Source organism: Empidonax traillii, unplaced genomic scaffold (assembly GCF_003031625.1).
Source record: "Empidonax traillii isolate 1590-97213 ecotype Southwest subspecies unplaced genomic scaffold, ASM303162v1 scaffold617:size382775, whole genome shotgun sequence".
Taxonomy (NCBI): domain Eukaryota; kingdom Metazoa; phylum Chordata; class Aves; order Passeriformes; family Tyrannidae; genus Empidonax; species Empidonax traillii.
The window spans coordinates 313629-326309 of record NW_020955810.1 but is presented as its reverse complement, the minus strand read 5'-3'; the positions used below and the strand labels follow the sequence as shown (position 1 = coordinate 326309).

Here is a 12681-nt window from a genome sequence, read left to right as displayed (position 1 = left end):
TGATAATCAGGATATTGTAAGAATGAAGATTTTATGAAGATATCATAAGAATGAGATTATTCTATCTGTAAGTGAATTTACCTAAGGAGTGAAGGGTTTCTGCAACACGAATGAACGCTGTTACTTAAGTGCTGGTTACTTACACACTGCAAAGCATTGCGGAGTTGGTCCAGTTCCTGGTGTACGGATGATCGTCATCAGAACATCATCACACTTGCTGTAATACTCTTTCATCAGGTTCAGAGGAAAGGATGCAAATTTATTTACAGTCCCTTTAGGAGGTGGGCCAGTCATTTCACATTTTAAGTAATAGAGAAGGGGGAGGAGAAAATGGTTACTCCTTTTAGTGAAATAACTCAGTTTTGTGTGTGCTGAATGCTTCTCACCAGAATACTGTGAATTCACCAGTGAATACTTCTCACCAGAATATTTTTTTTTTTGAAACAACATAGAAAACAATTAGCACAGTGAATTTAATTTCAACAAAGGATTTAATTTCCTTCATTAGTTTGAAGCTACCAGTCTACTGTTGCTAATGTTTTGCAAATAGCTGTCATGGACTTTGAAGGGTAGAAACTGTATTGTTTAGACATTTTTTTCTACTGAATTGGGAAAGAGAAGCAAGCCAACTAATAAAAAGCATGCATCAGTTTATGTTTAATAAATCCTTTATCTTCTCTCTACCTGAATCTTTCATCTTTTTATTGCAGTCTTATTAAAAAGCTATTTTTTAACGTTTTGTTCAATATATGCTGAACTTTAAGAATGTAAGGATATATAATCAAGTGAAGTCAATAGCACTACCCAGAGGGCAACAGCTTGTCCTGTAGGTGATAGCAGTTTAAAACCTGAAAAATGTAACAGATTTTATAGCTATGTTGGACATGGTTGAAAAGGGGATGTATAACAAGAGAAGACAGCATAAAGGGACTTGTCCAGCCCATCACTACCCTGAACACTACCCTTCCTTTCACCTCCAAAAGTATCTAATGGGTATTTTTTTCTGTATCTCTACTTCTTTCTCTTTTTTCTTACCATGTGATTCTGAGAAAGGGCAGCTGCTGCCTTTGCAAGCATGACCATCCTTTCTCCTCTGCTTTTCCTGTATTTGTTTGCTTCAGGGTATTGCCTCTATTCAGGAGGGAAAGATGTGCAGAGATAAAGAATTCCAAAGGAGACACCAGCTGTTATGTTTTGCCCCTGCTCACTCAGCTGGCATCTCTACAGTAAGCTGCTGCTTGTAGCTTCTGCTCCATCAAAATATTTTATTTTAATAATGTCTCTTCACTTCCCCCTTTACATAATATGAAGTAAGTGTTGATCCTGTCTGATCCCTCTGTGTTAGTGGCACTTCTTGTAATGACCTAGAAGCCCATAAGGCCGTTAATTTGTGTTCCAAATTCCTTTCATTAAGTGAGTTGAAGATCCTATGGTTTTTCATTGTTAGTGCAACCTATAATTAAGCAATTCATGGTGCAGCACACAAGTAGCAAAATTATGTGATTTAGATTGCATTTTGTTACATTAAATTATTATGTACACTTAGATTTACACTTTGCATATCTATTTTTAGAAAGAAATTCTCATTTACATACCTACACACTCCCAAAGCAATTGATTAAAAATGTTGTATTATAGGTACATAACAAATCCCCTGTTTGTAAAGCATTTTTGTTTCCATATAAAAAAAACATGCCCGTGTATTTTGTTGAGCTGATATAAGTCCAGTTTAGTAGGGAATGGGCTTATAATCAAAGTATGTTGGTGTTCTGTTAAAATTGTTTCTAGGCAACAGTCACTGTAAAAATTACTGAGGAGTAGATATATAATTTTATAAGCAAATATAAAATGTTGGCATTTTACCACCTATGTGTTGCAATGTTCTGGTATACTGACAGCAAGTGCAAAGTGAATCCCCATGGATAAAGAAAAGATACCAAATCTTTTTGCACTTTTTGGAACCCAAACAACACCCAGAGACTGTTGTGGATCTGGCATCACTTGATATCTATTCTTCTGTTCTCTGTTGGTATCCTGAAAGATGGAAAGAAACCTTTAAAAGTCTAGATTTTGACCAGAAAGAGACTACTAAATATCAGAACTAAATCAGTGAGCAGTCTTAAAAGAGGCTTTGGTTGTGAATTCATCTCACACAGAAGGTCTAGTAGTTTAATAAGTCATTCAGCATAACTCAACTTTGACTTCTTTGACAGGGCTCAGTCACACTAGTCATTCATGCTATTTCATACCACATCATCGTTTTTTGAGTAAAATAAGGAGTTTTTTTCCTTTTGTGACTGGTATATGGATTATATATAAAGCCTTGGGAGATGAAGATTTAATGATATTTCTCTGAAAGAAAAGTGTGGATTTTGTTTTTTTCCTCTGGGTAACCATAGGTGTGTTCTTTATTTCAGGTTGAAAGTTCTTGCTTTTCATTCTATAAAATACTTTCTCCCAGCATTAACAAAGCTGCTAGGTCTGACTTGCCGTTTCTGTATCATTCATTATCTCTATTCCTCTGTCATGTCTCCTCTCTAAACCTGCAGTCCAGGTATTTTAATGTCTCCTTACATGGAAGTCTAAGTCCTGATCTATAACCGTGCTGGTTACCAGCTGCTCAACTGCTGTTTCTGCCATGTCTTTTTTGAGACAGGGTGGTGAGCACTGAACAGAGTCTTCCAGGTGAGGGAGTACTAATACTTTGTGTGTTTTATTTATGTTTCTTCTTGTACTACCACACCTTTTGTTTTCTTTTTTGGATGCTAATGTGTACTGAAGACAGTTTCCTACTTATTTTTGTATTTTCATAACACTCTAATGTGAGCATGGAAACATTAGATTGTCTCTGTGACAAAGTCCTGCTGTGAAAAATGGTGAATATCAGACTTATAAGGAGAGCAATAAACAGACAATGAAGGCAAGTGCACGGAGGTTTAATTAGGAAAGGATATACATATATTTATTTACTAGCTCATTTTTAAGTCATACTCACAGCTTTATGTATATATTTTGTATGAATGTCTTGCACATGATCATATACATTTTTGTTGACAACTTTGTGTTGTACTAATGACATTACAGACCACTAACAGTTCATTTTTTTGGGGCTGTTTAGAATTCTTTTAATGCTGGGATCCAGAAGAAGTAAAGATTTTGTCTGTCCTTTTTTTTTTTTTTTTTCCCATTCCAGACAGATACGTCATCATCGGGAGCCATCACAGCAGCTTGAACCCTTATGGTGGACAAGGATGGGCCAGTGGCACTGCTGTCATCACAGCACTGATCCAGGCCTTGACACTGAAGGCTAAGAGGGGCTGGAGACCTGACAGGACTGTTGTTTTCTGCTCATGGGGAGGAACAGCATTTGGGAACGTTGGTTCATATGAGTGGGCTGAGGTAAAGTAATTTTAGAGGGTGCCATTGCAATCACAATTACTTTTGTTGAAAGCATGAAAACAATATGCAATTACTGCATGGAAATCGTGGTTCATTAGCTGGTCTGTGAGGTCTGTCTGTGTTCATTCATGTACTACATAGCAAATGCAGTGAAAACACCTTTTGAGGCTGTTCCTGTGGATAATGAGATGGCAAGATGTTTCCATAGCTGTGAGGGTTGCACATACAGCACCTTTGAGAGCTGATTTCCCTCCCTAATTCAGCATAGCATTGTAAAAGGTCATTGCCAGGGTCTGGTAGAGGGAGAAAAACCTCAAAAAATTACATAGACCAAGGAATAGCTTAGAGAGCTTTTTGTCTTTCTTGGGAGTTCAACATTTACTCATGTTTAATTGTAAACTTAGTGTGGGGAGAAGTGAATCAAGAGCACACTAAATGAAAAGGAGAGAACCAGGTTTACATTAATGACATAAACATTGCAGTGCCTCCATGGCACTCCATGCTGATTCACTTCTCACATATTTGTGCTAAGGAGTTAGGTAAAAAAATGCAGGCAATTCCTCGGGCTCTTACTTCCAACAGAATAGAAATCAGCTTACTGACAGAAAATACCTCAACAGGGTATGGATGATCATATATAGTTACAGTGGAGTTCATAAATTAGAGGAATAGCTGGCAGAGAGTTTCATGGCTGATTTTCCAACATTAATGGTTCTATGGTTTTATGAATTAAAACAGCAGATAAAATAAAGAGTTAATTGCTTTTTATCGTGTGTAAGAAGCAGCCAGCCCTCATTGAAATTTCATATTTCTGACATCATTATTCTTCAAAAACAAGAGGGGGTGAAAAAATCAAATTGAAAAGATCCAGGCTGGAAGCAAAATTTGTTTAGTTCCACTTCAAGTCAGCTTTACATCAGATGTAATTGCGTTACACCCCTTCTGTTCGATATAAAGAGCCACTTCATGCAAAGAGGAACTCATTACTGAGAAGGCAAAGGGGATCTTTTTAAAAAAGAGATAATAATTGAAACAGTTTGTACATGGTATTTTTATAGTCTAAAAAAATAATAAAATGAAAACACTGAGAAAGTTATGCAATTCAAATATGAATGTGGTCTCTTAAAAATTTGAGTCCATTTAACTGTTGATAATGATTGCTTTTGAAGTTTGTCTTCTGTCAGGCATAACTTTAAAAGGCCATCACATTGTTTCACAGGGTGTAATGTTTTCATTTTTGGCCTTACAAGTGTAGTCATTTTTAATTCCTCCCAGACCTGTTTGCATTTGGTTGAGATCATGTGTGAAATGGAATTATAACTTCTGCTGTATAGAGAAATAGCACTAAGATATCCTTTGAAGTTCATAACAGCATATTATAAGAAGTAGTAGTTAAGTATTACTTAGGAAATTGCAGAGGACAGAAACATTGGGTGCAGTTTTTCCCTAGAAGGAACTGAAAGAACAAAACAAGCCTCAATTCTAATGATGCACAGTAGTAACCACTGCTCTGCTTGTATTGTAGGATCTCAAGAGAGTTCTTCAAAGAAACGTTGTGGCTTATGTTAGCCTTCATAATCCGGTCAGAGGCAACTCAACTTTACACCCTGTTGCATCCCCTTCTCTTCAGCAACTGGCAGCAGAGGTATAGAAATAAAATATTTGGTTTCACACGTGGTTTAGGAGGTAACATGGTTGACCCCCTTGATAACAGTTTCTTTTGCATGACTACAGGTGGAGGATGTTTTGTTAAGGAATCTTAACCTCACAAATACACCTTAACTTGTTTTCACTAAGTCAGCAGGTTAAATTTTATTTAAAAAAATAACGTATTAAGAGGTTGGAAAGGATAACTTGTGTCACCTGCTTGTTATATCAGGTCTCACCATACTTGCTTGCCCTACAGCTTTTTTTACTTTTTGACAGCTTTAAAGTAACGTATTTTTTATTCTTTAACACAAAGCACGTTTTTCTCTTCCTAATCAGATCTTTCCAGACTGTTTCTCAATTTGCATTTAAACCTGTATATTTAGCAGATGTAACATGACACACAGGGAGAGTGTGACTTTTACTATAATAAATGCTGTCTAAAGTAAGAATGTCAGGTTCAGTGCTCAGTGATGCCTTTGTGGTCAATCTGGAGTCAGAATATTCCACAGTTACACTGGTCTGAGTGCACGTAGGCTTTGAACTAATGGCCTTATCGCTGTTTCTGAGGTTGCTGAATTTATTAATTCTCTCCATAAATTAAAAACACTGTAAGGCTCATACTAAATGACAAACCAGGTTAAAGTGATATGCATAAAATGGAGCTCAATTTGACTTTCATAAATTATGGGTTTTAGATGTTTTTCCATGTTTGCCGAGCTAATACTCATTAGGTTGTTCTGATGTCTCTTTGACTTGCCTCTGAAGCATTTGGTACTAAACACTCCTCAAAGTAGCATCTTGAATTAAACTCAGTGTAAGAGTGGTCTGGCTTGGCAACTAACTTAGTAAAGTTATTTCAGTAAATTGCTTCTTAGCAATGTTTTGACCACTTCTCCTGTCCAGTGATTCAGGTGTTAAATTCCTCATGGAAAGAATCTGGTTTATTCTGTGTAAGTATTGAGAAAAATGTGATGCAACATCATCTCAGGAGGAAAAAAACACTTCTATTTGTGCAAAATAATTTATAATGCTGTATATGTCAGTCTGCAGGTGTTATGGATGTATCAATTCAAATTTTATTATCAGTTTTAGCTATTGTGTTCTCAAAAAACACTATCCTGAAAGGTTGCTAGCCTTTTGCTAACCTGTTGGTGTTTGCAGCCCTATCTCCATTAAAACAAGTGTTTGCCATTTAAGGGGGTAAATTTATTACACGAAGTCCTTGAGCTGTTTGAGTTTTTTCTCATTTTATTTCTTTGACTTCACAACAGAACCCGTGGCAGTAATCTGAAAACTAAACTGTGCAGCAAACTCCTTATTATCTATTTATCCCTTTATTAAGATTCAACTCTTTCATTCTAATAAATGCTATGTTAATATGATCATTACCTTCGTGCCCTCTGTTTTGGAGAGAAAGCAAAGGAAATCCCTTTTTTTTTTACTTCCACTGTATTTCTGTGGTGCGTTTTGGTGTGCTGTTAATATTCCGTAATTCTTGTAATAGCCATTGTATCTTGTTCAGCAGTATGGACACAGCATCCCTTAGCAGTCCTGCCTTGCACCTCTTAATTAGGTGACAGTCAATAAAACATGACTAGAACTTAATACTTTTTGGTTCCAGTTAACACCTTCCATCTCACTTCTGATTCTTTAATACTGAGAATGCATCCACTGTGCATGTTTTTACGCTGAATCCCAATTAAAAAAGTAAAGGATAAAAGGCATGTGAGGCAATGTGTATGGGTTTACTTTCTGTAGGATATTATTATTATTTGTAATTAATGCATCTGTCATACGGTTTGTGACATTAAAAAGATTTGTAGGAATTATGGCCTCCCAATGCTGGCTGGATTTCTGAAATCATGTCAAGTCTATTGACAGTGATGGAACAGCCCAGCACAGATCTCCATTTGTTCCCACGGGTGCTCACAATTTGCCACATGTCTAGAAGACTTTTTTTTCTGGAAGACTGATCTGCTTATAAAGAATATTGATATTGCTTCCAGCACTTGCCAAGAAGACAATGTAATTACAGATTACCTCAAAATTATGATAGTGCAAATGAGGTAAGATGTGGCTGTTTGGAGCTCATTTCATCTTGAAGAAATTGTGAGTCTGTTCGCATGAGATTCTTGTTAACGGGTGCAGGTTGCAAAAAAGAGCTTAAAATTCCAGTGGGAGACAAGGATAATTTTAATTTGAAGGAATAGTTCTCTGAAATTATGTTAGAACAGGGGAAAAAAGGTGAAACAAGAATTTAGAGTTAATAATATCCATCAATTTTAAAACTAAGAGAGAAAATAGCCTTTCTTGTTTAGTCAGATAGAAATTTTCCATAATTTGTGGATGCATGGATATGTATCTACATGGATATTTTTCTACTGCTAAACAGTGTTACAACACTGTTTTGAGGAAAAGGAGAATAAAATTTCACCATTTGCCCTAAGGACAGTGCTCACTGTTGTGCTAAAATCATGGACACTCCATCTCAGTAAAACAGAGGGAGAATACATTCCTAAGGAAAATTAATACTTGTTACAAAAGCCTATAGAGGATAAGTTATAGGATTCTAGGGAAAACAACAAAAAACTGTAGTTTGTCCTGTGAAGGAGAACTCAAGTAAAAATAAAATTTTGGACGGTTGCTAATCACAGAACCTTCCAATACATCTTTCCCCCTTAATTTCTGGGGAAGGGAGAGAAGAAGTTTTAGCTGAAATGTAGTTTGTCTGAATATTTTAAACTTAGCACTGAAAAGAAGAATCACAAACCTACTAAGTTGTCTACAGTGTGCGATCTGGTGGCCGGTTAGAGAACAGGATAAGTGCTTGGCTAATTAGCAGAGACCATGTTTCTTAAAGATGTTTTGCATAGAGGGAGTACATCTTCATATTAGCTGCAGGTTTCAAAAGGGAGCTACATAAGCAATCTGCAAATAGTAATTTTATATGCCTGTCTGTGGGATTCAGTGGGATTCTGGTTGAAACACCAAATTACATGGAGAAGCTAATTTAAATATTTGGATTAATTAAGCAAAGAGGAATTCAAGCAGTTCTGAGACCTTGACATATTTAATTCAAATCTTTTTAATATAACTATTCTAATTAATGTCCACATTAACAAGAGGGAAATACTGCCAAGTTATATTTTTGTCTACTGTTATTTGTAAGGAAAAGGATTGTTAATTCACTTGCTCAGTTGGTGAATCACCATTTGTTGACAGAGTGTCATTGGTAAACTGGGTTTGTTTGATGCTGGTATTCACTCTCTGTAAATAAGGCCATTAATGATTTTTCCTATAATTAACATTTCTCAAGTAAAAAAGTTATTATGAGACATGAATTAATTTCTGTTGTCTTTTCACTGATTATGTGACCATACTCCACGTCTGTTATTGCTGCAGTGCCCAACAAACCTTAGTGCTCTTGTCTACTAAAGGAAAAGAGTGATTTAAATCTATTGATGAATGAGTTGATCATTAAAAGTGACTGTGCCAAATATTGTTCCATGCTCTTTGTCAGTATTTGTTTCTACTAAAGGGAGGAAAAGGCATAAAACATCTTTATGTTTAAAGGTGATGTTATTGACAGAAAACTTTCTTCTTTATGAAGTAGAACCAAAGATAAACTCCTGTATAGATGCTTGCTACTATCATTATTTCTTGATTTTTTTTTCAAAAAAAAAAACCCCTTATATTAATGTCAGCATTGATTCTTTTCTTCCAGCTTCTATGTGTTTCTCATTTATTTTTTTATACTGCCAGCATTAATAATGGATATCCTGGTATCATATATCAGTAGTTGTAAAAAAGAAAAAAAAAAAAAAAAAAAGCCTTACTATTTGAATTGCTTGTTGTATGCCTTATAACAGAAGATTACATCTTTCCCATGAGTTTTCAGTCGTTACCTATTATCCCTTTTAGTGTTATATTTTATTGCTGGTGTCATTTTTTATATTTGTGTTGAAAACCAAAGGAAAAAAACAACCTCTTGAGAATCAGAGGTATATGCTTTGAACTCCTGTCTTAGGAATTCATAACTGTGTTAAAGGATGCTGTTAATGTAGACAATACTTCATTGCCAGCTCTATTAAATTAATTAAGATGCTGCTTCTGCAGTGTGAAAAAATTCATGTCATGGTGGATTTGATTTGCAGCAGGTTCTTTGCAGTTCTTATCTATTTTTTTCTTTTCATGAAGTGTTGCTTTGTCCGCAGTTACATGTTTTTTCTCTCTTCTTTCAAATCACATAATTCTGATAAATGCTGATTCAGTGAGTAATCATTTAAACTTACCCAGAAATTTTGATGTTATGAAAATACTATTGCAACTGAACATGTGGAATGAAAATATTATTGCTGTTAAACGTGGGGAAGAAAGTCTGTTAGTGAGGAATAATGCAACTGGACCAGTTTTCAGGCTGTGATTTTAGTGGGGATCTGCAACAAGTCCTTTGTTTCTAATGAATCAAGATTTCTTCTTCCATGTCCTTCCCTGTCTTTACAACACAAATTTCTGCTAGAGGTATAAATGATGTATATTTTCAGAAAGGTTTTCTTGTTTTAAACTTTAAATGTCTACTTTGATAGCCTTTGTGGATGAAACTGAATAAATCTGAACATTTTATTATCTTTAAATGTAGCACTGGAGTAGGGAAGATTTCAATAATTTGTTTCCTGCTGCAAAATGGATTTTTTGTTCTAGGTTTCTGTTGAATCTACTTAAAACTGTCTAATATAATGAGCTGTACTGTGTAAAGGAAATTGTTTTTTCCTTCCAGAAACTTTAGCCAGACTACAGTATTAGAAAAGTTAACTTCAGTTCTGTCTAAATATTCCTTTGTTTAATTTTGTCTTCATTATTTCCCCTCATAACTGACTTTTTCATGTTAATGGAAAGACTTTTTCATAGTGATAAAAAAGCCTTTCATGTAGGGAGTTTAAAAGTAAACTTCTGGTTCTTACAAAAGAAAAGAGATTGAGAGCTCTGGATATTTTAAATTTTCTTCATAAACACAAATCATTGAAAAGTTTTTTTGCTGCTTTTCTCATAATTATTAAATATGTTCTTGAATGAAATTAAATGGACTTAATAGCTGTAAGTTATACTGCACAAACAATGCGTGGGGAAAAAAATGTGTGTGCAAAAGTGAAGTGTATGGTAAAATAACCAGGAAAAAAAAATGCACCTTTAAATCAGAATTGATAAAATATTAGTATAACATTAAATGAGACTTAAAACTACATTATGTCCTTTGGCTCACAAGAGTGGCAGCCATGTGCTTTACTGTGACAGGAAAATAACCAAAATTTTGTGCAGCTCAACAGACTTGCTAGTGTTCAAAAAGGTGTTGGAAAAAAAATGCGTCTAGGAAATGAAAGCAGAGCATTTGTTTGTCAGAAATAAAAAAGTTGACGTATTTTAAGTAAAGGGATAGATATTTAACCTTGCCAAAAGTATCAGATCCGGCCTTCCTGAGTGTGCTCACCTCATGTTCTCGGAAAGGGAAGCTTTAAAGTGCTCTTTAGCACACCATTGCTCACTCTGTCTCAGGATGCCTTTAGCTGTGATTGATTATTCTTTGGACAAGCATGAAGGCATTTATTTTATCAAGGACTGTGACTTTAAATGAATTACCACTATTTTCTTTTGTAGAATTGTATGATATTTCAGATGGCCCTATCCAGGTCACATACTGAAAAGTCAGAGGAATGGGAAGAACAGTAGATTTGTAGAAACCTGGGAAGGTGGTTTATTTTTTTTTCTGTTAAATTGCTTCTCCCAGAAACAGTAAAAATACCTCTGCAGGATCCAAAGCCAATAACTGAGGTGAAAATGTTGACCAAGCCCCCTGGGAAATGGGTGTATTGAACAGTATGAAATTCCTTCACATGCTGATATATTTTGAGGTTGGGAGTTCTCTCCAGCATGGAACTTTGCCATACATGGAGGACTCTATGTGAGTTCTAGTGTTCAGGATTAGAAATCATCTTAAATTATGGTGGTTGTTATATTTTGGTTACATAAATATGTCACCCGAGTACCCCTTGAATTTCAGTGTTGGTGCAGTTAAACTTCCTACATGTGAAAACAAAAACCTGGTTCCTTTAAGGCTGTTATTTTTATTTCTGTATCTGTTCTATAGGCATAACTATACAATAAATTCTGAAATTTGGGAAGAAAAAAAAGCCGCTCCCCCCCTCCCCTTCAAAACAAACACCTGACCCTTTCAATATCAGTCATCCAAAGGAAAAATAAAAAAAAATTTAACATTTAAGTGTAGGTATCCTTGGTAGCAAGATCTTACTAGTGAATTGCTTTAATGAATCCCTCAAAACCAGGCGTGAGGAAAATCATTCCATGACCATTAAAAGTTGTCATGGTTTGAATAATCACAAGCATCAACTTGAACAATTCTGGGTGTTTCCTGGTTTGCTCATTCTTCATACCCTGTTCAGCTGTTCACCACCAGCATATTCTGGTGATGGTGTCTTGTCCAGGGTGAAAAAAACACAGGGCTAGAAGGGAGGTTTTTCGGGCACCATAAACTGGGAATGGGAATTACCATGAAATTTCAAACGTAATTTCAAGCCAATCAGATATATGTGATGAACCTCTGTATTTTCGAAATTATTTGGAAGGTTTTAATCAGTAACGTAGTTGAGATGCATTTTGATTTATTGCATCAAAGAGCCACAATTCCCGTAGTATCACTATTCCTGTCTCGGAGTGCACACAGAATGGGACTTCACTGAATATAAAAGAGCAAAATTTTAGAGCAGATAATCTCTGATGTCAGGAAAAGCCAAAATGCAGGAAATAGTTTTCTTGAAGGTTCTGCAAACTGCTTTCTTCTGGCAGCTAAAAGGTCACACAGTTCAAATCTTTGTCTCTTGACAGCCTTGAAAGATATTTCAAAACCTGGTTTGTAGCCTTCTATTTTCAGACTTTAACGTTTAAGTTTTCTTTCTACAGGAGCCTTCCAACATTTTTAGGAGAGCTGCTAACATCTCTACTTTGTATCATGTCATCCTCATCTTGATTAGATATTTTATTGTATAATTACTTGAAGAAGGCTGAATGTTCTACCTTCAATGGGTAATTTGGCACTAGAAGAAGGAAATCTTCTAAAAATAACACCAAACAAACCCCAAAGTTGGAAACTATCTTTCTCTCAGTTTTAACATGCTCGTTTTTTCTCTAACATGAAAATGATCACTTTTAATTTTAGTTGTAAAGATAGCTGCAGATCAAGTTCTAACTTACTACTATTGATTATTTTTTTCCACAGGCTTTCGAGCACCGAGAGGAAATCATTACATTCTGTGTCTAAATGGGAAAGACAGAATTTAGTATTAAGATTAATAAATAACTTGTGGGTTTGTGTGAGTAGAGATGTAGATGATCTTCTGTAGTTTCATACATTCCCTGTGTATGAGACAGTTCAAGGATGAGATTTGCTACATTCTGCCTAACTAAAAGTTTTAAGATGACCTACTAATTTTGTTAAATGCAATCTGAGATCCAAAAATATGTCTAAACTTTTATGGAAAACTTACCCTTAATTTATTCACATTTCCTACCACTGGTAGTTATTGAATAAGTATCTGTTCTGAAATCTCAGTAGTACTCAAA

The 12681-nt window shown here is 35.4% G+C and overlaps 1 protein-coding gene across 1 annotated transcript in view; it reads left to right on the top strand.

Annotated features, from left to right (window-relative positions):
- LOC114065093 (inactive N-acetylated-alpha-linked acidic dipeptidase-like protein 2) overlaps window positions 1-12681 on the top strand; it is a gene marked incomplete at its 5' end in the record, with an annotated part of 150627 nt that overhangs the window by 48616 nt on the left and 89330 nt on the right. The window contains 2 exons of the mRNA XM_027898698.1: window positions 3194-3399; window positions 4925-5044. Coding sequence (XP_027754499.1) covers window positions 3194-3399; window positions 4925-5044 — 326 coding nt within the window. The remainder of the gene's footprint in view (window positions 1-3193; window positions 3400-4924; window positions 5045-12681) is intronic.